General features: G+C 51.2%; 1 protein-coding gene across 1 annotated transcript in view; it reads left to right on the forward strand.

The window, feature by feature from the left end:
- The first annotated feature begins 210 nt into the window (after positions 1-210).
- The window catches only part of KCNQ2 (potassium voltage-gated channel subfamily Q member 2), a 44,663-nt gene continuing 19,764 nt past the window's right edge, over positions 211-25,109 (forward strand). The window contains exons 1-11 of the mRNA XM_035899251.1: positions 211-239; positions 474-564; positions 1,619-1,745; positions 2,885-3,060; positions 4,224-4,349; positions 6,974-7,084; positions 7,788-7,883; positions 8,604-8,698; positions 11,972-12,001; positions 16,514-16,582; positions 18,549-18,578. Coding sequence (XP_035755144.1) covers positions 211-239; positions 474-564; positions 1,619-1,745; positions 2,885-3,060; positions 4,224-4,349; positions 6,974-7,084; positions 7,788-7,883; positions 8,604-8,698; positions 11,972-12,001; positions 16,514-16,582; positions 18,549-18,578 — 980 coding nt within the window. The remainder of the gene's footprint in view (positions 240-473; positions 565-1,618; positions 1,746-2,884; positions 3,061-4,223; positions 4,350-6,973; positions 7,085-7,787; positions 7,884-8,603; positions 8,699-11,971; positions 12,002-16,513; positions 16,583-18,548; positions 18,579-25,109) is intronic.

The following is a 25,109-nucleotide window of genomic DNA, read 5'->3' on the forward strand; positions in this document are numbered from 1 at the left end:
TACCCTGGCAAGGACGGGAAATGTGGTCCCACTCCCATGTAAGCTTTTGTGGAGGAAAAGGTGTAAGCAGAGCATCGGTGGAGTTTTCTCTGGGTTTGTGTCCAGCTCCTGCTCGTTAGCCAGTCCGGTCACGTTAATAAATGAGCATTTCCCCGCTGGTTTGCATGCTTGTTGAAAGCAGTGAGGAGCTGACAGTTCCTCAGGGAAACGATGTCGGGGGTTATCCGAGCCCCTGGGAGGTGAATGGGGTCGGCACTGGCCAAAGGGGGTACGGCCCAGGGGGTCCCTTCCACGCACAGCCTCTCAGTTACCAAAATCAGGGAATTTACCTTCTCCTTTTACAAAGCGTTGTAGCAGCGGCCCAGTAAATGTGTCCAAAAATGCTCCCTGGACCAGTTTGAGTAAATGTGGAAAGAAATCCTGCTCTGAAGACTGATGTTCCCTTTTTCATTTTTTATCTTTGTGTTATATAGTTTTCTACTAGTTTTCTCCTGCCTGGTGCTGTCTGTCTTTTCGACCATCGATGAGTACCAGAACAGCTCGGAAGGGGCCCTTTACATCCTGGTAAGTCGGGGGGGTTGCAAAGGGAACCATCGGAGAGGCATTAAAACGAAGTCAAAACCACACTAAAAACCTGAGGTTGTGAGTGTTTAACTGGGGCAAGAATTTAAACTGTTGCTTGTGAGAAGGGGACCAGTGGGACCTGCAGGTACGAAACAGGGAGAGTGTGAAAAGGAGGCATCTGGATCAGGAATAAATGAACAATAATTTTAAGGATCCTTTAAAACCTTTCTTCCTAAACTTTTTCTTTTTTTCTGCGTTTACCTCCAATTGCAAAACGCAGTAGCAAGACTGACCCCAACTCAAAAGCAGCCTGGTGCCCACCAGCTCCCAGTGTTTAATGCTGGGGTTGCTCTGCGTAGGGAGCAGCCCGTGTTGCTGCCTCCTCTTCCCCGGTCCCTGCCCGACATCGACATCAAACGGCGCTGCAGGCTGATTAGGGCTTCCTCAGGTTTGGCACATGAGGCAAGCGCCGCTGGTAAAGAAATGGGAGGGAAGGGAGCACGTGCAGGGTATTGGGGTGGCGATGGAAAGAGCTGCGATGCACAGCGTCGGCGTGCTTGCTTGGCATCAAGGGATGGAGGATCTCCATCAGCATGCAGAGACCACCAGTCCGATTTTCTAGGGAAAAAAGCTCAAATCCCCCTGTGAAGAGTCCTAGGATGGAGTAGCCAGTGATTCCCATCGCTGGTCTTCCCCAAGCTGCTCAGCGTTAACCTCGTCAAGTCCTGGAGAGTAACGGTGGGGGGAGATAAGCAGGTACTGGGCAGTGTTGTGATGGGGGATGCAAATACGAGATGAGAAGATGTAAAACTCCAGTTCACCGGCTATAACGGGCAGCACATCTCAGCACCCCCGGGGAGGGTGAGGGAAAACACAACAGCAAAGGTCTGGCCATCTTCCCAGCCTGGGCTCTCCGTTTAACAGTCCCGGGGCAGGCAGCTCTGCGGGGTATTTTCTGAGGTGTGCAGAGTTTAGGTTAATGGTTTGTATTTGATTCTGGAGCGTGCTCTCCATCACGTTTCTTCCTCGACTGACGGCGTTGTCTGCCCCGCAGGAAATCGTCACCATCGTGGTGTTCGGGGTCGAGTACTTTGTGAGGATCTGGGCGGCCGGCTGCTGCTGCCGATACCGGGGCTGGAGGGGAAGGTTAAAATTTGCCCGCAAGCCTTTCTGCGTCATCGGTAAGACCTGCCTTCCCTGCGTGGGATTTCCCACACCAAAACAGCTATTGCGAGCTCTTGCTTGCGCGGGGCTCTGGTTTCTGGTGTGCGTTTTGGGGGTTGATCCTCAGCTGCTTCGTGGTCACCTTGAGAAGAAAAAAAGTCCTAATCCCCGGCCACCATTCGCCTTATCTTGCACGTGGCCCACCCTGTTTTCCGCAGACCTGGGAGCTGTCCTGTTGCCCTGCGTCCCCCAGGCATCGCTGCCACCCACGGTCACAGAGAGGGGGTTTAGCTGGGAGGAGCTGAGCACGGGAGCTGGGAATCCCGCGTCCAACCTCAACACCGAATCGCTCACAAGTCATTGAAACTCTCTGTGTCTCACTTTGCCTTCCCTGGTGCTGATGAGCCGCCTCACAAGGGAGTTACGAGACTTAATTAATTCTTGTTTGCAAAGTACTCGGTGATCCTCTTGTGAAAGGGGCCGCCTGTGCACCGCAGTTATTTTTAATGGGGTAAGGAGTGGGTGGAGAGGCCGTGCCATTTGCGATGGAGCATGCTTTCAAATATCCGGGACCTGGCAATGGGCATATGCAGGATTTTAGCTTATTCTACAGAAAAGCCCTCCTATAAAACTTGCATAGAAAACTAGGGAGTAGGGAGGTTTACAGGATCTTCGAAGTTGAGTTATTATAGAGCAAGGCTTTTTTTCTTGGCCTTCCTTTGTCCGTGAGCACCCTAGGATCGCTATGGTGGACCTCTAGATTTCCATTCCCAATTTAGATGGGGGAATTCACACCTGTAGACAGCTGTGTAACAGGCAGCTGCGGCTCATTAAAAAAGGGCATGCGTTTTGCAAGGATTTAATCCAGTTCCACAGTGGCGACACTGAATCATGCCAGAATTCTGGCTTTTGCAGTATTTGACATGTTTTTTCTATGGGAAGGATGAGTGTGGAGCTAGGATGCTTCCATAAGGGGTGTGGTGGCTCCTTTCACCCAGGTTAAGATTTATGGCTGTGTGCTTCCGGCACAAGACACAACCGATGCAGGATCCCTTTCACGTGCAGCCTCCTGCTGCCGGGGTGGTGGGAGAGCCCCCCCCATTTGGGAGTGGCTCAGCAGCATTGCTTCAGCTTTCAATGTCCTCTGTCCATGCAGACATCATGGTGCTGATCGCGTCCATTGCTGTGCTGGCAGCGGGGTCCCAGGGGAATGTCTTTGCCACCTCGGCGCTCAGGAGTTTGAGGTTCCTGCAGATCCTGCGCATGATCCGCATGGACCGGCGGGGTGGCACCTGGAAGCTCCTGGGCTCTGTGGTCTACGCACACAGTAAGGTGAGCAAGCCCCAAGCAAGGACATTGAGTCGCTCTTCATGTTCCCCCCCCACCTGAGAGACCCTGCTTTGGTTCAGTTCTCCACCCCAAACATCTCCCAGGTCTGGGGAGGTTGGACAGACACCGTACAGTAACGGGGGGAGCAATGCAAATTTAGAGGCATGAGGTCCGATGGAGCCCTCCAGCCAGCAGAGCAGAGAAAGGAGGGATGCTTAGGTGTTTGCAGGGAATATCTTGAACATAGCGACTGCCTGCACGCCGGCACAGCTCATTCCAATGAGTTAGTGCTAAGCCGGCAGCCTCGTTAAGCCCAGGTGTCATTGCAAGCCCTTTGCCTAGGAGGCACGCTTCAAAGTGGGTGCGTTTCTGAAAGCGCATCCCGCGAGCAGCAGCCTCTCGCAGACACGATTACCCTGCCGGGTTCCTCTTCCCGACGTGAGAGCACGTACCAGTCGCAGAACCGATCCCTGGTGTAAGGCACTTTGGCCTTTCTCCAGTTTGGGAAGAGTTTGTTGACCTTTTGTTGTTGTTGTTCCTGCTCCTGAATTTATGAATTTAACATTTCTCTTATTCCCTGCGCTTTTTCCCCTGAAAAGCTTAGCCAGCTTATTCAGAACAGTGTAAAAACCGTAGGGAGTTTGTGGGGGTCTCTTGTCCTCCCTTGTATTAACTTCATCCAAAAATATGCACTCCTGTGAATTCTGAAATAAAACTTCCCTGAAATTGGGGGATATCGTATCCAGACCCCAGGTCCGTAGCTCCTTCCCGGTTAGTGGAAGGGACCTGCCCTAATCAGAGTCCCCAGGGATTTGGGGTTCCCATTTCATTTTTAACCCCACTTCCCTGTGTGAACTGGGGAAATGTATGTATATATTATTTTTTTCTAAGTCTCAGTTCCACATCTTGAAATAACAGAGCTATTGACACTCCCTTGCCTTCTCCGTTTGCTGTATGGGAGCCTTTGGGACGGGGATCGCCCCGTGTGCGTAGCAGGGCCACCGCCAGTACAGGGTCCCATCTCCCAAAGTGGCACTTCTGATCTCCGACCAAAGCCTAAACAAATGCAAGGAAAGTTCCGATCCAACCGCAAGCAAGTAACTCAGCTTTTGGAGATGAGCAGCAGGATTGCAATTATTCTCTTCTATCCCTTAATGATCTTGCAGGAGCTGATTACTGCCTGGTATATTGGCTTCCTGTGCCTCATCCTGGCCTCTTTCCTGGTATACTTGGCCGAGAAAGGAGAAAATGAGCACTTTGATACATACGCAGATGCACTCTGGTGGGGTCTGGTAAGTAATTTTCCTAGAACAGCTGCTGGTTATTAAAATGAAATATCCATTAACCCTCCATCTTCTATCGCATTGACTTATGGAGTGCTTAGTTAACATTTTTATTAAATGGCTTTAGGCTACTCCATTTAGCTCTTTTTCTTAAATAAACCCACTAGAAAATGTTAGGGGATCACATTTCTTGAATTAGCCGGAGCTGCAAGGAATCTGGGAACTCGTGCGCTCCCCATCGTGGGGTTTAGCTCCGTCACAAGAGCAGAGGCAGGTCAGACGAAGGCCCCATGCCACGGGGCGCTTTGATCATCCTCTCGACAAGCATTGCCACCTTTTAATTATTTAAAATCGTACTTGGGCAACACGCTGTTAACCACACTGGAATAAATTTTATAAGGGCCTAAGCGCCAGAAAGACTTGAGCGCTGGGAGCGCTCTCGCGTCTTTGCTGACAAAGGAGGAAAGGGCAACGCTTTGGGGTTGCGCCGTGTGTGCATGTGAATTATTGGATTACCCGATTAACAAAGAGAGAATTAATGACGGGTTCTAATCTTCTTGCATTATTGTTCTTCTGCTCCGACACTGTGGCGCTCGTTTGACCTTGATTACAAAGCATGTAATGAAAATCCCAGATCTGATCAAATCCCAGTAACAGGCTTGGGGAGGAATCGGCTGATCAAGCAGCTCCTCGCTTCCAACAAAGGGAAAGAAGCAGTAAATTGCTTTTCAAGACCCTTGGTTATGACAGAAAAATAAAAACAAAGCCTGGTTTGACATAAGGAGACCACAAACAATGAGGAAAAAGTGACAGCCCAGAGGAGAGCTCGGTCTCGGGAGAGCCCTGTGCTGATTTATCCCTCCTGCTTCCCAGGCTGAGCGCGCCTTTGGCAGCGGATCCCCCCCCTCACTTCGGGACGTGGAGGTGCACCAGGCTGTTTTGCCACTGAAAAGCTCAAAGTAAACTTTGAGCTTCGTTAAAATGAACAGGTTTTGTCATTGTCCAGCTCACGGGTCCAGTACAGACAGATGTTAGGAGATGGGCAAAATAAATCAAATTTCAGGTCCAGCAACTCACTCCTGGGTCTGATCTGAGTGGATCCAACCCTTGTAGTCTGTATAAATGATAAAAACTTGTACACCAACTTTGTAGCGGTTATGGAGAGAGCATTGCTTCGACTTTGTGTTTCGGTAAGGAATAGCCACGCAGATGCATTTTCTAACCGCTTTGTCAGAATGACATCTAATTGATAGGGCTTTTAGCGGGTCCAATTAACCAGCGCTTTGGGATCGTACTTCCATTTGTGTAAAAGTGGTTTTATTCCAAGTTGAATGCATGAGGGTTTCCAAAGCCATGTCAACATGGTGTCCCTGGGGCCGGCTCTGTCCGGGGAGGCTGTGGGATGGGGACAGCTTCCCACTTAGAACAGAATCATAGAACTGTTTAGGTTGGAAAAGCCCTTTAAGATCACCAAGCCCAACCGTTCCCCTACCCCTGCCATCCCACCACTAAACCCTGGCCCTCAGCACCTCCTCTGCCCAGCTTTTAAATCCCCCCAGGGATGGAGACTCAACCCCTTCCGTGGGCAGCCCCTTCCAGAGCCTGACAGCCCTTTGGGGAAGGAATTTTTCCTAATGTCCAACCTAAACATGCCCTGGCTCAACTTCAGACCATTCCCCCTCGTCCCATCGCCCGTTCCCTGGGAGAAGAGGCTGACCCCCACCTCGCTACAGCCTCCCTTCAAGCACAGGGACTGCTGGGGTCCATGGGGCAGGAGTCTCAGAGATGATGTTCCTAATCAGACAGTCTTTCCCTGCCTTCCCCTGCCAATCCCAGGCTCTTCAGATCCTCTTGGAAGCCTTGGGGCGGGGATAACCCAGCGTTTCCCACTAGTGAGGGCTGAAGTGGGAAAATCCGTTTTTTCCTGCAGTTTGGAGTTCAGGGGATTCTTCGTCTCCAACAAATCTCTCGGCTCCTTCCCCAAAACACACACACAGCAGCTTGCCAGCGCTGCCTTGGTGCATTGCAATACTGAGGAGGGGAAAAACCCATCCCTAAATTAGGTTGTGTGAAGCAGCCGTAATTCATCCTGTTGGGCTAATATGCTGGTTTTAAATAGGAAGGGAGACCAGCTAATAGGCAGTGCTGGGAAGATGAGGAATAAACAGTACCAGATCTTTATGCATGCAAATAGCCCTGCCTTCTTCCCTGAGATGCCAAAAGGGAGTTGGGGGGAACCGTGCCGGTTCGCTTTCCCTGCTGAAGGCACAACCCCGTCTCCCGGGGGAGGCTCCGAGCTGCCGCAAGCCTCTGCACCAGATGGCAGCGCTCTCTGTGTCAGCGAAAGGCAAGAAAACGCTCCCGGCTGGCGTGAAAACGGCCGTGTGTCGAGCAGGGAGGGTGGCAGCGCTGGCCCGGCTGTCAGGGCATCGCCGTGTCCCATGTTGGTGCCCATCCCAAAATGCCGGGGGGTGCTCCTGGGTGCCTGAGCCGCACCTCGACTTGGTCAGCTCAAGCCATGTGGTGACCCTGGCTCCTCCACGTCCCGCTCCGGTGTTGCGGGAGTTTTGGCCGTGTTGGTTTGGTTTTAAGGCTGGCTGACCAAGGGCTCTGCGGCGATCTCCTCCCTGCAGATTACTCTCACCACCATCGGCTACGGGGACAAGTACCCGCAGACCTGGAACGGGCGGCTGCTGGCAGCTACGTTCACGCTCATCGGCGTCTCCTTCTTCGCCCTTCCTGCCGTAAGCGGAGGCTGCAGTGTCTTGCTGGGGGGGTAGGGGGGAGGCTGAGCTCTGCCACGCTTTGTCCCCGGCCCCTGGAGCTGGTGGCCACGCAAGAGCTGCGTCCAGCGGCGCGATGCACCCAGAGACCTCCCAGCTGCGACTGCTCCGTGGCTTTTGAGCCAAAAAAAAGGGGAGAAGAGGGGAAGCCATGCCTGAATACCCACAGCCCGGGCACTATGTGTGTGAGCAAACGGGATGGAAACTCTAGATTTGGCCCTGAACAAATATTTACTGAAGTGAAACCGTTTTTTTTCCTGCAAAGGGCTGTTCCTACGGGTGATTACACCATTTCAGCACATTGCCCCAGTCCCTTTCAAAGTGTGTTTCAGCATGTTGCATGGATCTGATCTCCCTCTCTGGGGATAACTTGCTGAATGCCAGCACGGTGTGGTTATTTTGTGTTTTACCAGGGAGCTGGAGGCAGTTTGGTAAAAGCAGCAATTCCAGTGAGTGCCAGCAAAGTCCGCTCCCCACTGCTGCCCCTTGGTGGGGAGGGTGCCTGCCAGGGCTGCCTTGGGTGAAGGCTTCTCCTTCCTCCCCCCATACATTTCAAGCAAAAAATGAGCCAGAACAAACCTTTGGAGGGAAAAATTGGCCACAACTTTTTAGTGAAAAGTTAGCGAACACCTTGCTGACTGCAAATTTTCATTCTCTTTCCAAGGGCATCTTGGGTTCGGGGTTTGCTCTGAAGGTTCAAGAGCAGCATCGCCAAAAACACTTTGAGAAGAGGCGAAACCCAGCAGCGGGCCTGATCCAGGTGAGGATCGCATCCAAGGAGCCTGGGGGTGACATCAGCCTGATTTTGGGGGGCTTAATAGACTTTTAGAAGCCGGGGGGGAGACGGGCAGGTGAAAAATGGGGCTGTGTCTGCGAGGTGTCAGACAGCAGCTGGTGACTGGTCTCGTCTGGGAATAAATGCCGGGAAATCAGCCATGGGAAAAGAGCATATGTGGTAGGCAATCTGGGGGAGAGCCGGAACGGAATCCAGCCCAGCCCAGCAAGGCAACTGCATTAGGACAGGCTGTTTTCACCAAACTTCTTCACCCCACCCCCCCCGAGAATATTTATACTGGTATAAAGTTACAGTTGGGAGCATTTTCTTGTCGATAACAGATGTCTGTGCAGAAGGCTGGCCTTGGTGATTTGAAATTGGAGGCACTTGACATTCCCCTGCTCCTCTCTCTCCAAAGTTTTTAACTCTAGAGTTTAACTCTAATGTGCCACAACACCCCTTGGACACCCGACCTCGCCCTGGCAGCGAGTGCCTGGCAGCCGCAGCACTTTTAAGCTGGGCTGAATGCTCAGGAGTGTCATGGTACCGGCCCAAATTTGTCATCTGTCAAGCCAAGGAAAAGGCAAAATATCGGCCCCATCCCACAGAAAGCAGAGGGAGGGCTCGGGGTCGGCTGAGGTTTATAACACCAGGAGTGGTGTTGGCCGTGCCTGGGTCCTCCATCCCACCGTGTCCCCTCCATAGGCGGCTTGGAGATTTTATGCCACCAACCTGGCCCGGACGGACCTGCACTCCACCTGGCAGTACTACGAACGCACCGTCACCGTCCCCATGTACAGGTACCTGCTCCTCCACCTCCCTCTTCCACTGCCTTCCTTGTGATGCCACTGTCTCCATATTTATTTTTCTTATCTGGATCTATAGTTTCGTTTCTTTATTTATTTTTTAGGTTGAAAAAGTTGATTTCAAGAGCTCTTAAGGGCTGGTATATGCTTTTTCTTTTTGAGTTTTTTTGCTTTGTTTTCTACATGTATTTCTTTTTGACTTGATTTTAATTTCCCTGTTGTTTTTTTTCTTTTTTTTTTTTTCTTTTTGTGTCTGTGTGTGTACGTGCTCTTCTTTTCACCTTTATTTCTCCACGTCCGCTGGTAGTTGCGTTGTGTTGTGACAGTTGCCGTGCCCAGGTGTGAAGACCTCCCTCCTGAGCTGCCCTGGATCGTAGGTAAACGCTGCCCTCGCCCTGCGTGCAGCTCCTTGCGCCCGCTCGGGCTCTCCTTGCTGCTCCAGCTGGTCTCTAATGGTCCTTCTGCCTTCCAGCAAACTTCTATCCCTCCTTTGACTGGCCCAGCTCTCTCCCCAGGTGCATTTGCTCTGGGTCCCCCTTTCCTTTCCTTTCCTTTCCTTTCCTTTTTTTTCTTTTGAATTCTCAAAGAGGTGAAAAACCAAATCAGGATTCAGCGAGCATTTTCCCATTCCTTGCTTTTCATTTATCCCTCGCTGACACGAGTAGGGAAGGACGGCGGAGCCGCCATGGGTGATGCTGATAAAGCACCACTGTGTTTTAGCAGCATCCGTCTGGCTTTAAGGGGAGGTAACTCGTCACCGTACCCAGGCTTTTTCAGCTGAAACCACACAGGTCAGGGCAGTGCTGTGGGAATTCCCAGCCTCTTGGGATTTGGAGCTTCATGGAGCTGGGGACAGAGTCCCCTGCCATGCCTCGCTGCCCTCCGGGCCGTGGGGAAGCACTGCATCCTCCATGTCCCCCTCGGGGTTGGTGGCGTTGAGGAGGAGGCTTCCCCAGACGCCAACGTGCAAAGCGTTGCTCTTCACCTTACACTTCGCACTGCGCCGCATCGCGGGCAAGGCTGTGCATCCCTTTCCAGCGTGTTTTTAGGGGCTAGCCAGATTTCTTTGGGTTTGAACAGGAGTTGGACGTGTCGGTTTGATATTCCTGGAGCTTTTGTTGGGTGTGCTGGGGCTCTGGGTGCCCCATCTCCCCCCTCCCAAGCAGGGTTGTGGTCCAGCACCGGGTTGTGCCACTGCAGGTGTGAATCCCTCTGTGTTTTCCCATGTTACTGGTGCCTTTCAGCCCTCGGGCAGACAATCTGAATGCATTTCCTAGCATAAGCATTAGCCTGCACTTGAAACACAGCGGCCAGCCTGTTAAACCATCTTAAAAACCTGTTGGAAGTCACGTTGTCATGGTCAGTAAGTTTTCATCGGATTCATTCCCAGTGTGTGTCTGATCGGTTGCTTTTTCCCTAGAGATTTAAGAACCGGCTTCAAGGTTTTGCTTAAACCCAAACCGACAACCCAACAAACCAGAACAAAACTGTTTTTCCAATAGCATTAAACTCACCCCGCATCGAAACTCTCCCTCCCAGTACTTGACCTTCTTGCTGCAGCACCGGCTGGGATCAGCTACTGGGGAGGATGAGGAGCCTGGTCCAAAGTCCGCTGCAAAACGCAGAAAGCCAGGGGCTGATTTCAGCGGACTTGGTCAGGTTTTACTGCTGTTCGAAAGACTGAACATGCAGCCAGACATGCAGGGACGCCCTTTGGCACGAGGACGTACTGGGGTGATTACTTGCTACTTAATCCACTTGTTAAAACCTATGTTTCCCATGGAGCTAATACCTGGAGGAAAACTAAGCTTCAGAGCTCCACAAGAGGCTAAATGAAAACTTTGGGGAGGAGAAAGAGCAAAAAATGCAGTTCTGTGAAAAGCCCAGCTGCCTGGAATAAAAAAAGGCAAGAAAAAACTGCAGCAGGGTCGTAGCCATTCTGCTGGCTGATGCTGCGGATGCTGGTCCCGGTGCTGGCCCCAAGCCAGGTTTCTGCTCTCCCAGCTTCATCCTAAAAGCCCAGGCGAAGTGAATGTGACCTGGGAGAGGGAGCCGTGGGTGCTCTGATGGATTCAGCTGGTAGTCAGGTGGAATTTTTTTCACCAAGAAAGCCATGAACCTCTTTTGAATGTATTTTGGATGCAGGCAAATAAGTTAATTAGGAAAAAAAAAAAACAAACAAAACCAACCAAACAAAAAAAAGGGGGTAACTGTATGTTCTGGCTGCAGCTTCCATCGCTCACACTTTTCCATCTATCCTCGTCTACCCACTTCACTAAGCCAGCTGGCGGGCGCTGGGGCACGTCAAGCCCAGTGCCACCTTAAGGCGATGGCAACGCACGACAACGTGGTTAGGAAGTGGGTTGGAGGAATGAGATATCCCCATCGTCCTCCCGGGTGCCTGGGGGTGACCTGCAGTCACCGCTACCCTGGCCACCCTTTCTGCTCAACACTGGGCTGCTCGTTCCTCATAGCAGGAGCCCTGGGGCTGGAGCGTACCCGTCTTCCCAAGGCATCTCCCAAAAGGCTGGCTGCTTGATATGAGAATTGTTACTCGTGCCTTGGAGGAGTTCACGTGTCCCCAGTCCATCACTCAGGTCTCTGCCCTGGAGCTAGTCTCACTTGTCTGGGGGAAGATATGGTGGCCTCTGAGAAAGTAGCTTCGATTTCATCTTCAAATTCAAAATGCGGTCGAACCAAATCTGAAACATGCACAAGGCTCCTGTACGCGCAGGTACGGTCCGGGCTTGTAATGCGTGCGTGGCGTGCTGCGCCCGGGCGCCGTAACCTGTTACGCACCAGCTGCTGAGGAAAAATCTGCTCTTTATTGTCGCTTGTGAGAACAGGGCCTTGATCTCAACTACGTTCGTATATTGGTCTTTGCTAAAAAAAACCCCAAAACCACCAGCACACGATGGCCAAGGCAGCAGCCCAGCCCAAGGAGTCCTTGGCTGATGGGACCGAGGGCTGAGGCCATCTCACGAACGCTCTCTCGGAGGCCCCCGCATTTTCCCCGCTCTGCGGTGCCCATTTGCTTTCGGAGCAAGGTGCCAGCTGCCTGTCCCCAAGGGTGACACCGGGGCGCGGTGGCTTCCGAGCCGGATCAAGCTCAGCCCTCGCTCCCGTGCTCACCTCTAAGCCTGGTCACAGCGCAGCTGCTCCCGGGGATACACTTTGTTCATATGCTAATTTTCTTTATTCTGTTTCTTTTCCTCTTTCCTCCACAAAAAAACCGTTTGGTTTTCTTTGGTGAAAACACTTGAAAAGCACGCAAACGCAAACGTACGGTGCCTCCAGGTATGAAGTGCATGTGACCCTGAAACTGTGTGTCATGTCACTCCTTGTTCTTCGTTTGGGACTGTAACACGCAAAGCCTTTAATTAAAAATGAAAAAAAAAAAAAAAAAGAAAAAAAACCAAAAAAAGAAACCTCTGAAGATCGGTTTTTTTCAAAGGAATGAGTGAAAGCCCAAAGCAGCCCCCCCATCCCGCTGCTGACAGACTAACCCCATGCCCCTCAATGTGCGTTTTAGCTGTTGGTACACACAAGTGTTGGGAAGCTGTCTCCCAAAAGGACGATTTAAGGCAGGAAAATGGGAGAGCGCTTGATCAGCTTGCTTTTGTAAAGATGATTTCTTGATGGTCTTACCAACCTCCTCCGATTCATGCAGCGCTTGACAAAAAACCTTCCCCGTGCGTGCTTCTGTTTTCCGTCTGCCATCACTCCTGCACGTTCCCCTTTCTCCAGCCCTCTTTTTCCCATCTTTCACCCATTTGTCCCGCTTCATGCTGTAGGAGCTGTGCCCATCAGGTAACCAACCCTAGGTTTGCCACATTTGCTGGCCTGGTGGCCCTGTGGGACGCATCGGTGGCAGCACAGAATAAGATCGCGGTAGGAGCTGTGCCTGCTTTTGAGGACAACGTCTGGAGGCGAGAGAGATCTGGAATGCCTAACGGAAATGATCATTCATGTCTGATCTTTGGGAAAGGGATGTCCCATCTCAGCAGGATTTTTTCCATTTCATTTTTCTTCTTCCAAGACTGACCCACAGCCAAGCAGTTGTTAGCCCCGGTTATTCAGTCTGGGACTTGACCTTTGGGGATCCATCCAAATGCAAAGACATGTATACGGCTGTGTAAGATTTATGATAAATAACATTATCTCAGGTTCTGCAGAAAAGAGTGGATTTTCAAATCATGGACGTGTTTTAAATGAGGTGGCTGTCTGAAGGTGTAGGCAAGTCAATATTTTAAGGTGGGGAATACGTGGCTTGCATTTCAAGAGTGTGGGCCAAGCTCTGTCCGTAGAGCAGTTTAAATCCTCACTAGGTGCATTAGTGCTGTTAGAGCTGATATGATCTGGTGCCTGATTGCCAAATCTGGTCCCAGTTTTACAGCCTCAGTAAATCTCACGTGCCACTTTGTGCAGTTCGTTTGCAGCAAACTGCATCCACGAATGGCAAGTGTAATATTAGGAACGCATTTTCCTGTTGTGCTGAACAGCAGCCTGGTTTGAGAGTCAGGCTGCTGGGAGAAAAATAATAATGTGCCTCTTCCATCCCATTTTGTGTAATAAAATAGTTCATAAATTTCATAAATTATCTCAGTTACGAAAAGTAGCTTAGGCTGGAGACATAAAGTCATGGTTAGGGTAAAAATTGGCTCCTCATAGGAACTCCAACACAGCATGGAGACTCATTTAAGTCCTCATCCCATTCCAGCATCCATCTCCTTGTCACCCTCTTCCTAATTGTTCATACTGGGGCTGTTCAAAAAAATCATCGTCGTCTCTGTGTGCGTCGTGGTGTGTGCGTGGTTCTGTGTATGCTCCCGCCCCTGTTCTGTGCTGCTGCCCTCTGGTGTTGTGGGGTCCTGGTGCTGTCCTGCCCGGAGGCATGATATCCCTACTGTCCCCAGATGCTTGAGCGTTATCTGTGCTACCAGGAATAGAGAATTTGCCTTCCCTTTGGATCTGGGGAGCTGGCACCTGGAGTTAGTGCGGCGTTTCCCTGGGCTGTACTGGGAGGGGTGGTGGGAAGGAGCTGTGGGTACCACCAGGTCCCCTGCAGCAGCCGGCGACTCGGAAGCGTTGCTGTGGTGGGTAGCATGAGCTGTGTGTGTTCCCGTGGCGTGCAGGTCGTCTCACCTAGCTCCTCTTTAACCGAAACATGCTTCCCTTGCTAACAAGCAACACGCAGACCAGGAGGAGAGAGAGAAAACATGAGATGCCCCAGCCGGAGGTCCTTTCTCTACGTCTCTGGAGGACACAGTGGCACCTGTATCACCGTCCCCTGGGCCCACACACCAATGCAGGGTGCCCTCCTGGTGCTGGATGGTGCCCTTCATCCAGCATTTTATAGTGAAGCTCAGTTCAAGGGCTCTGCAGAGCCCTGCCTTCTCCTTGGGGTTCTGGTGAAATAGTGCAGCGCTGTAGCTGTTCCCCAAGCTGCTCTTGTGATGACAGGTTAGGCTGAGCATTCAATTCAGAGTAAATTTTGAGTCAAGTGCCTGGCTGAGTTTGCACCCATTTTTAATAATTATAGTTTCAGTAAAATGTTCTCTTGTCCACCACACTTGTACCAGGACCATCGCCCTACCACAGAAACAGTGAATTTCTGTGGTTGCTTATGTGTCTTTACCTTTGCACGGCAGCGTCTGTGGTGGCCCAAGAGATTGCCGCCTTCGGCACGGTGTAAACCTTGCGTTACTGGGCTAATGCAAAGGAAGGAGCTCCTTCTGGGGTCCTGAACCCTTCAACCTAGGGAGCTGATGAGCTCGCCAGCTCCGAGACTTGCATCGGTGGGAGCCCTGGACCTGCAACTCCAGGTGGAGGAACTGGGGCTGTTGTCCTGTGTTCTGCTGGGCATGGACCTCCCCGAGAAAATAACTCACCGAAGAACAGTTGTGCTCCCTTCGTTAGCTGCTAAGTACACTTTGTGCTTCATTTAATGCACCACCTTCCCCCATCTCAGAATGCATCTGCAAACCCTACGGTGGGTTGGAATGGAGGTGACAGCCCAGCACTTGTGCGCTGCTCTGCTGCACCAAGGTCAGCTTCTTCCTGATGTCTTGAGTGAAGAGGATCATTAATTCATCAGATCAGGATGTGCTCTTCTCTGGATGGAAGCGAACAGAGCTGGATTGGGGAGCCATGCCAAAATTTTCAGGCCTATTTTTATTCTTTTCTCCATACTTAGGATTGGAAAATTTTCTGATTGCCTCAATCTTGTGCACACCAGATCTGCTCTGCTGAACAACTGTGCTTTTGAGGATGAGTTTTGTGCATACAGAGGAGAGGCTTTTCCAGTTGGGTTTTTTTTTTTTCAGTTAGAGGAAAACTGCGAAATTCTTGGTCTCATAATGGCTGAAAAAATGTGGGCTTAAATATCTCTGCCTCTATTTTACAGTAGGCAACAGCCCCATTTCTTAGAGCACCTCAGCTGAGACCAGGCTGTTAGGGGAGTGCAAGTGCTTGCACTCCTTTCCTTCCAGTCCTAAGCTGCGCTCTGGGGACAGTTTGAACAGGTCCTTCTGGCTTTCATTAAAACCTAGGTGGTTAATTTTCCAGCAAAGCCATAAGTATACACTGCCTTGGGGTCGTGGCTCCCCGGGCTGTGCCCCCAGCAGCCGTGGGCAGCCTGTTCCCAGCCCCTTGCCCTCCCTTTATCCCTGCAGTGATGCATCCTCCTGCTGACTTGTCCCAAGTATGACCGGAGGGCTGACTTGGCACCCTCAGGGTACAGGGATGGTGTTTGACACTTGGGCAGTTTGACAAGTGGTGGCCCAGCGAGGAGTTTGCAGCAAGCCATGGGATGAGCCCCGTTGGCCTTGACCCCGAATGCAGGCTCCCCAAGCGCGCTCTTAAGTAGATGCTGCTCTTCCCAACCACGTGCAACATTCTCCATCCTCCCCCCGACACCTCCAGCTCACGTCTTTCTTGCTTGAAAACCTGGCTGTGAATATCAACATTAAATATTTAGGGAGCAAGCCCCGCTCTCCCAGGGTCTGAGGGAAGCAAGCAAAAGTGGATGTGGGAGCTAATTCAGTGGCTTTTAGCACAAAAGCAGGGTAGGCAACGGGGTGTTCATTTGTTGTTTGGTTTGGTTTTTTTTTTAAATTACTAACCAGGATTCCCATTGTCAGGTTCTTTTTCTCCCCAAGAAAGGAAAGGAAAGAAACCCATGGTTCCTCGGAGGCAACGATACATATTTTTTTCCTCCTTTTGGGGCAAAACCTGACATGGGCAGTAGGGAATTGGTTGAACTTGACCCCAGCTGTTTCTCCTGGAATGCTCCTGGCCTTGTGTCGCTGTTTCCTCTGCCCCATAAGCTGCTCCGTCCCGTGCCTCCCCACGTTCCCAAGAGCAGCAGGGCTGAGTTTTCCCATTTGTCCCCAAATCTGGAGCTTCTCTCCACCTAACACACAGCTGAATTGCTGACCTCCTGGCATAGCAATGCCGCCCGCTAGGTTACAGGTGGTGGGACAGCTCTCCTGCCAAAACACCACCGTGCTGCTCAGAAACCCCGGCAGCCGCTCTTTTTTTGGGGAAGTTCAAAATCCGGTGGTGCAGACAAGTTTCTCTCTCTCTCTTGCTGTCATCCTCTCTCTTCCCCCACTGCTCTGCTTTAGGACCCTGTTGGAAGTAGCACCCCAACCCCTCTCCATCCTTCCCGAGCTGTCCCCCAGTTGCAGTTGGTGGCATAAAGCTGGTTCTAGTTGAAAGGATGGGGCAGCAGGGGAAGTTTCCGAGAGAGGAGGCTCTGAAATCAGCTCTGCCTGAATATTAATGGTCTTTATTTTCTCCCTCTAGACTCATCCCTCCTCTGAACCAGCTGGAGCTCCTGAGAAACCTGAAGAGCAAATCGGGACTGACATTCAGGTTAGCAAGCAGAGTTAAGTGAACTTGGGAAGCACACACTTTGCAACCTTTTTCTTTTTCTTTTGGGTTTTTTTTTTTTTTCCTTCCTGCCTTTTGCATATGGACAGCCTTGAAGATGTGAGAGGTTTTGGCAGCTGGTCCCCCATGGGTCATCCAGTGACCTCCCTCCCCATCCTTCTCCCATGCTGTACATGAATTTCTTCAGCCTGACTTGGCTCTGGAGTAATATTACAGTGCTTGGCTGGAAGTGCAGTCGTATTTTCAAAGGTTCTGATCAAGGTAGTGGTCCCAGTTTTCCTCTGACCTTTCTGCTCTTCACCACCCTCAGAGGAGACTCTGCCCCACAATGTGTTAATTAACTCCCCGTTCCCTCCAGCCTTCTCTTGCCTCTCCCGTGAGCAGGCAAGGTTGTAGCGGTGAGAAATTTTTGCTAAATTTGCTCTGGCAAGGTATGCATGATTGCCCCAGAAGGCCAGGAGTCCTGCAGCTCAAATGGGTGCTCAGGAGGGGTAATTCTTGGGTTTTTAAGCAGGCGGGTTTGCCCCGTTTGGCGAATGGGGAGCGTGCAGACCCCAGGAGGGATGGAGAGGTGCTGGCTGTACTGGTGGGCATCGGGGCCAGCTGGGGAGGGGTGGGACGGGACCTGCCCTGGGCCGTGTGTCTCTGCAGAGAGTGGAGATCTGTAGACCCATGGGTCAGGTGGCAAACTTTAAAGTGTATTTGAGCTAGTGACCGAGGCCAGGCTTCCAGGCTTGTCTGAGCAAGCAGCAGGGGGTGGAGGGGCAATTTTTTTAGTCTCTCCAGGCTGCTGCCTTCAGCCTAAGGGCGAGGGGTCAGGGGCTGTGCAGATCTTGGCATCCCAGTGGCCACTGCTGGCTGGAGGCAGGGCCAGGGCTGGGGCAGCAGCATGCTCGGAGGGGAGCGAGCTCCTCCTGCCCAGGTCTTCTTGCAGTCTGGTTTGTCCCTTAGACTGTCTGGCCTTAGGAGGGGCAGACCCTTAGCTGCTGAGAAACACCCCTGGGGGGCCGCAGGGGCAAGGCTGCTGTGGGGCCCCGGATGAAATGCAATTTCCCAGGGTGAAGAAGCTGTGAATCAGAGTAGTTGAAGGCAAAGCATTTTCCTCATTGCTGGAGGGAAATGCCACCGAGATGCCTGGTCAGTGAAGGTGAGATTATTTTTTTTTTCAGCGTGGCCTTAGCTTGGCTTGCAGTGTTATGCCTACCCTTTTGCGGGCGTTCAGCTCACTTTGTCCTCGACGCCAATGATTTTTCAGGGCAGTCAGGTGGTTTGGGATCTCAGTAGGAAACCATGTACAAAAACTGTGGTGTCCCACTCCTTCCACGTAGCCTTTGACAGCTACATTGGCAAAGTAGCTGCCAAAGGCTTTGGGAGGCAGAAACCCCACCTGGGGCGTCGGGATGTCAGGGCAGGGATCCATGCTCCCTCCCACCCACGTCCCCCTCCCAGCACCATGTGTTGGCACTGCGGCGTGAAGCCATGCATCAAGAGATCTGATGTTAGCTCTGTCCCAGTGACCAGGAAGGAAAAGCTAATGCACCAGGGTCACGGGAACCGTCCAAATCCTTCCCCGTGTGCAGAAACAGCTCAGGGCAGTGCAGTTCCAAAGGAAGGGCACCGCTCCCTGAGCCCACAGAAGTCCTCCTGTGCTCACACAAATCACACGACCGTCAGGTGTCTCAGTCATGCGTAGGCACGAGGATGGGTTGGGATAAACTCTTCAACCCTGTGCGTTGTATGTGTCTTCTCCAAGGTTGTGTGAGTCTCCAGTGATCTTCTGCCCGGGCCAGGAACTCCAGGAATTAAGCTCTCCTTTCCCTTTCTTCTGTCCACAACTTCCACTTAGTTGTACTGTTTGGTATTGTCCTTTCGTTATGTTTTAACAGTGAAGCAGCAACATCTTTTGCCACCTGACACCATGCTAATGTACTATTGCTTCTGTTTAAAGGAAAGAGCAGCAGCCCGAACCATCGCCAAGGTCTGTATCACTGCCAACACGCCATCCCCATGCATTATCTGTAGATTTCTATGTACGTGTGTGCGTGTGTGTACCATGTCATGGTGCCATCGAGGGAAGCATTCTAGGTATTAACGTGCTTTTTCTGTGCTGTGGCAGTCCAATGTATCTACGTGTATGCTGGACCTTAAATCATATCTTCCTTCCAGTCTGCCTCGGGCCGTAGCTGCGAGGGTAGCAAGGCTGTGGGGGCTAGAGAGAGCGGTGGGCAGCACGGGCAGAGCTGGCGGACACTTACCCGGGGTGACAGCAGGGCTTTGGTTTATGCTGCTTTTTTTTTTTTTTAATTTTGTTGCTGGAGTCGTAGCTGAAGCGGTATAACGCAGGCTCAGTGAGCGCCGACGGGTAGGTGATGCTTTGCCTCTGTCTCCATCACCCAACGCCATGCCCGGCAGAGGTGACATGGGAACACGAAGCCATCACCGTGTCACCGAGTTAGCAACTTCTCCTGAGCTCCTCTCGCTGCAGGGTACGGCGCGGGGCTGCGTGGACCTGCTGCTCCGTGGGACGCAGGAGGGCTCTCTGACACGGCACCAGGTTGCGTGGCAGAGACACCCTTTCTCCACCTTTCTCCACCCCGTTGCCCTTGGCTTCAGAACCTCTGGATGAAGCACAGCCCCTGCTCCCTCTTCCCTCCACGCCTCCAGCCCACCGTGCAGAGCGTGCTCAGCCGGGCGCCCTCTGAGACGGGGCGAGCACTTTCCAAGGCCAGCCATAAATCTCAGCCACAGGAGAGCTTTTCGCTATTCACACATCCCAGGGAAAGCGACAGGGCTGGTATTTGGGATACCTTTAGGCTACTTTTCATCCCCTTAAAACTACTTATTTCTGTTTGGTTTTTTTTCCCCTATATGTTCCCAGTTCTTTTAAGAAGCAATTCCGGTACTGAATCTCATCTTTTTTTCTTGGGAGGCAAGATGCAACAGATGATCTGTGGAGATCATCTGCTTGCCTTTCAGATCTTCCATCTCATATCTCCAAACATGCCTTACAGCTTAAATATTGTAAACTCTGAAGATGTTTTTCAGAAGTATAACTAGAGCCTGGCGTTTTGCAGATGTAACTTTCTGCTGTGCCTTCCAGCTTATAAGAGGCCAGAAACTAATTTTTCCCTGGCATAAAATCCAACCAAAGATATCTGGGTAGATATGGTGCTGACTAAAGGGAGGAAAATTTCATCCTTCCTTCCTTCCTTCCTTCCCCCCCTTCTTTTTACAGTCTTTCATTTGAGCTTTTCTTTGCAAGCAGAACCGCTGTAGCACTCCATCCACTTTCCTGCCAAATAAACCAAATCTCCAAGATCATGTTTCAACTATCCAGATTTATTTATTTTTTTTTTCCCTACTTGGGGTCTCGGCCGGTGCATTTATAGTGAAGGCAGCCTCCATCCAGCTTTAATAAAGCAGGGAGTGTTACATGGGGAGTGCTCCCTGGGAGCAGACCGAGGTTGAAATCTTGGCCACCCGCCCGTGGCATCAGGACGGTCAGCGTTTCAGCCCCGGGGGCCCGTGCAACGAGATGAAATCTCTGTTCAACCCAACCAGCTCCGTAGCCGAAGAAACCTGGGGACTGATGGCCCCACGTTGGGTGACACCAGCCAGCATCCCTGCAGTCACAGACACTAGTCTGATTTCTGAGGCACTGGTCTTATTCCTTAGTTTTGAATCTCAGTCCTGTCTTGCAGGGTTCATCTTCACCAGTTAAAACACTAGGTGGGATTTAATATTTCTTTGTCGAAGTTGCAGGTTTTTCCCTGTTCATTTTCTCCATTGCTTTCTTAATCTTAGGTCACGAAAAGAAGTCAAACCAGCCTTTCGCTGCCCTTTTCTGGAGTGTTTTTTACGATATATAGCTCCTTCTTCAGGGTCATTTCCAAATGCTGCTTCCCTGCTCCTGTAGCCTATCTGGCTCCTGTGGCACTGATGGGTTTCCTTGCCCTCTGTTGTAAGATGCCAAACCTGCACCCAGCAGTGCACAAGCTGGGGGTCTGCCGTGTTTGTGGCATTAGAGGACTTCCAGAGTACTGTTTAGTTCAGCTGCCATGGCAGAACCAAAGCTCTTCCCTTCTCTGTTTTGTTAGGGCAATATAAATTCTACCTGCTCCCACTGCTCTTTTCCACCTGATCACGTCTCAGACCTCAGAAAGGAATTTTGCACAGCAGTCCCTATATTCGGGGGCCCCCAAATCACCTATTTTCCCAAATAAAAGTTTCTGGATTTTTTTTTTTTCTTACATTCACATCCCAAATCTCCCACCCACTTTCATTTCCAACAGCCTCCCGGTGATGCTCAGTGTGTCACCCTGCCCTTAGAAAAGAAAAGTTGCCCAGTTTCTCAGCCCACCTGGCAGTTCATCACTGGTCTGTTGCCGGGGACTGCTTCACTTAGGAAGCTCCTTGGGGTGAATCGTGTCTCATAGCAGACCCCAGCACCACACTTCTCCTGCTTCAGCTGGCAAAGGATCTGCCCCTTTCCATTTCCATCGGTGCAAGGAAACATTCAGTCTCTCACCTGGAGATAGCCAGATCTTCCTCACATTGTAGTTATGTGTAGGGAGTGGCTGATTTCCTAGGTCCCTCTTTCTATAACTGATACACCACAAAGTCCTTACAGCAAACAGAACAGAAACAGCTTTTTCACTGTTTTGCATCTTAAGTTAGAGAAGGGATGCTGGAATGCGCTGTGCAAGGCAGACATTGCCTTGCAAGGTCAGGGAGTGTCCCAAATGCCCCGCCAGCGCGTGGGGTGGCTCTCGGGGTCTTGGCCATGCACCCGCGGCGCTGCCGCCCTCTGACTCCAGTGCTGCCGATTTCTGCCGAGGTGGCACCCGGAGAGCTGCTGCCCGGGGCGGGAGGGCACGGGGAGGCGATGGGGTCAGCATCCCAGAGGCTTGGGGTCACCTGGAATTACTCGGGTGGCTTTTGATTTGGTCTTGGTGCAAAACGGGACAGCCAATCTGAGGGACAGGTTACGTCCTTTCTCTGCCACTTTGGGTTTGTTCCTCACTGCGAACTTGTCTGCATCCAGCTGTGGCCGAGCGCCGGGCAGCTGTGTCTGACCTGGGGGGGGGGGCAGGAGCTCCCCTCCCTGCCACACGGAGCCCAGGCGGTGATGAGCAGAAACGACGCTGGCCTTTTTCTACACGCTACGTACCTCTTCCCCCTTCTTATTTTCCTCCCGGTTTAAAAACTGCTTACAGAGCCTCGTCTGTTGCCCGGCGCTTTGGGTGCTGTGGCCACCCTACCACCTGCCTTGGCCAGGAGAGGTGGCCACCTGCAGGCTGGCTGCGGGAGCGGGTAGTCCGGGAGCACGCTGCTCTCGTGCACGGTCCAAGTAGGAGTCCTCTCTGCCCCATAGCACCAGGGAAGGAGGGCTGCTCTGCCATGGGGCTTTTCTCACCCCTCCTGCTGCAGTGGTAATGGGGTTTGATTACTCAAAGGCTGGAAATCCGCTGTGGCATCTCGTCCCTGTTTATTTTGTCTTCTGATTGCAATGTCAGAAAGACAAACGTATGGTTAGCCAGGACTACAGAGCCCTCTCTATGAAATGTGTGCTTCAGATGCTCTTCAACAGATGGTTTGATAAACATCTGAAGGCATCCATGACCACATTTCTTCCTCTTGTATTTTCCAAAACATGATTGGGTGAAAAGCTAAAAATGAATGAACCGAGCGATCATCATAACACATTAATATCAGAGAAACAGAAGGATTCCAGGGAACTGGGAAGCTAAAACTCAGATTACTTTGTCCAGCATGAGTTGAGCCCTGTAGGTCATGAGAGGATCCTCTCTAGAAGGTGTCCTCAGCTGCGGTTTGTCCTTGACCCTAATGAACTCAGCAAGACCTTGGCCATTACGTTGAGTGAATGCTGGACTGGGCCACCTCGTAATGTGTATGTATATCTGTGTGTATATCTATATCAGTGTATGTATATGTCTGTCTGAGATACACACAACGTTAACATCTCTGTTCAGGGGTGTGATTAAGGCTTTTGTACGCACTGGAGGATGCCTTTGGTTGACTCAGTGGGCCCCTGCTCATCCAGCCTAGGGCGTCCGAGGTGCCACTTGCCGCTACTGCCCGTGGAAACCGGTGTCAATCACAGGAGCCCGATGGCCCATGCCAGCCTGGGTTGGCGTTTGACCTGCTAACCAATTAAACTGGTGTCAGAGACTCATGCTGGGACTGACAGTAATCTGGAAATAATCAGTTGCCTTTAGGGGAGCGGATTATTTGCACGGAAAGGACCGCATCTTTCCATAGGGACTGCAGAGGAGACTGAGAGGAGAGCAACCCACGTGTCTCCCTGAGGCTCTGCATGCTGGATATCCCACTCCCACGCCGCGATGCTCAGACCCCCGCTCCAGAACAGCCCTGGTAGCACCACCAGTCCCCGGGGGCTCCCTGGGGATGCGGGGTCCCGTTGCGGGTGCCGAAGGAGTCCCCAGGATGCAGAGGGTGGTGTCGGCTGAGCTTGCACGGGATGCCACGAAGCAGAAAGAATTCCTGCAAATTCCTTCTGCGCGTGCCCGCGAGCTCCTCCGATTGCCGAGTTCACGTGTGAAACAAGGCTGGGGTTTTTATGCCCTTCAGCCTTTTTTGGTCTGTCCATGAACTCGGCAAACGATGCCCGCTGGTGGCCAGGCGGGGTGACGGGGGCCACGTCATTACCCTTCCGCAGGTAGAGGGCTGCTCCATGGCGCGGAGGAAGCCTGGGCATGGTGGCGATCTCCTGGCAGGGCAGTGCCTGAGCGGCGATTTGGGATGGGCTGACGGGAGCTGTGGTGGTCCGACTCCCCAGAAGTGGTAGGGCCCGTCTAAAAAGCGTGACGAAAACCAGATGCGTGAACACAGATGTTCAAATCCTGTCCCAGAAGGGACTGCACCACAACCCCGTTTTATCTATTTTTTTTTTTTTAAATGCCAGGCTTAATATAATGCTGGTTCCTATCTGAGAAATGCAAATAATTCACCGACTAAGTAGCTCTCTTTGTGGGGGGTTTTTTTTTTTGGAAAAAAAAAAAAAAAAGAAATTTGAACCTTTTGGATGTTGTTGGACAAAAAAAGTTAAAAGTTTTGGCTCTGCATGGTTTAGACAATTAAAAAAAATTGTCTTTTTTATCTGTTCAGAGGAAGAAGAGAGTACTTTTTGTTTTCAAAGCATATGAAAAAAAAAATCTTCCTGCAGGACTCAGTCAATGGTAGATGCACTGACGCCACCGATTCAATGCAGAATGCGTCATTTCTAATAACGGCATTTATTGACCCCAGTGAGACAAATTTCAGAAACCCTCTTGATTTTTTAAATTCTTTTTCACTAAACGCTCAAACAGAAAAATCCTGTCATGAACCCGGCCCTCAAAACGCCTGTCTTTTAAACCTAGAGTCAGTAATCAAAAGTTTCCTGTCTGGCATTTGCTTCCAGGTCTAATTTTTACTCTCCCCTCATTTCCAGTAAAAGCAAACCGTGCAGAGAGTCACTATGCGGATGCTGCTCAGGAAACTCTAGGTACCACGGGAAATGCGTCGCACGGAACTAATCAAAAGCTGCACGGCTCATTCTCCCTCTACCCTGCTACCACCCGTTCTGATCACTTCTCTGCTTAATAGAGGTACTAGATGAGTAAAAAAAGGTGAAAGAGCCTCCCCATTGCCCGCTCAGAAATCAGAGGCTTCCTTGTCTGCTAATCGTGCAGAATATGGGATTCAAAGAGACGAGGATGGGGAATTTGGTCTGGGCTAGCAAGCCAGTGGCTGCTCAGCAATGAAGGAGGCCAGGAACTGAAGTTTAACAAATGATGGAAAATATTAAAAAAAATAAATAATAAAAATTGCATTTTTTAAAAAAAAATTTTTTAAAAAGACGCCTTCCTCCCTCGTGCTCCGTGCCTCCTCAAGGTCCCAGGAATCCCTGCAAATTGAATTGCACTGTACAGCAATACCAAGTTAGTAGCATGAGAAATACCAGCTTCCTACCTCTGCTCAATCACCGTTCCTCTGGCTCTCCCAACACTACAAATTGACCTTTCCTAGTCTTGTGGCCTTTGGAAGCCATGGCTTGCCTATCTAGCACCTCTACTACGCAGCTAGAGAAGGACTAATCTCAGCCTGTCCCACCAGACGTAGGGGATATGGGTTCCCCTTAGCGTTGACATTGGCATTGTGAATGGTTCTGTTTCTAGAGCCCGTGGGGACCAGATAGCTAGAGCAGAGGGCTTCGTACGAGCAGTGTTCTCATCTTTTTCATCAATTGTTAGGTGGCTTCAGAGAATTCCCAATGAGCATCCCTTAGTGCACCCATCTGATGGCCATAAGGGTACACGGATACATATATCTTGTTTGACTTATGCATAAATACATCGACTGCCACGCCTGCACTGGAAGAGTCTCTTCCCCCGCCCCAGACACTGCTTCCCAGCAGCAAACATGCACCTTCTTGACTTACCAATGCCCAGAGTTTGCATGCTGTGAATGCTGGCAGGGGAACCCC

This window comes from Egretta garzetta, unplaced genomic scaffold, assembly GCF_000687185.1.
Source record: "Egretta garzetta isolate BGI_Z169 unplaced genomic scaffold, ASM68718v1 scaffold158, whole genome shotgun sequence".
Lineage (NCBI taxonomy): Eukaryota > Metazoa > Chordata > Aves > Pelecaniformes > Ardeidae > Egretta > Egretta garzetta.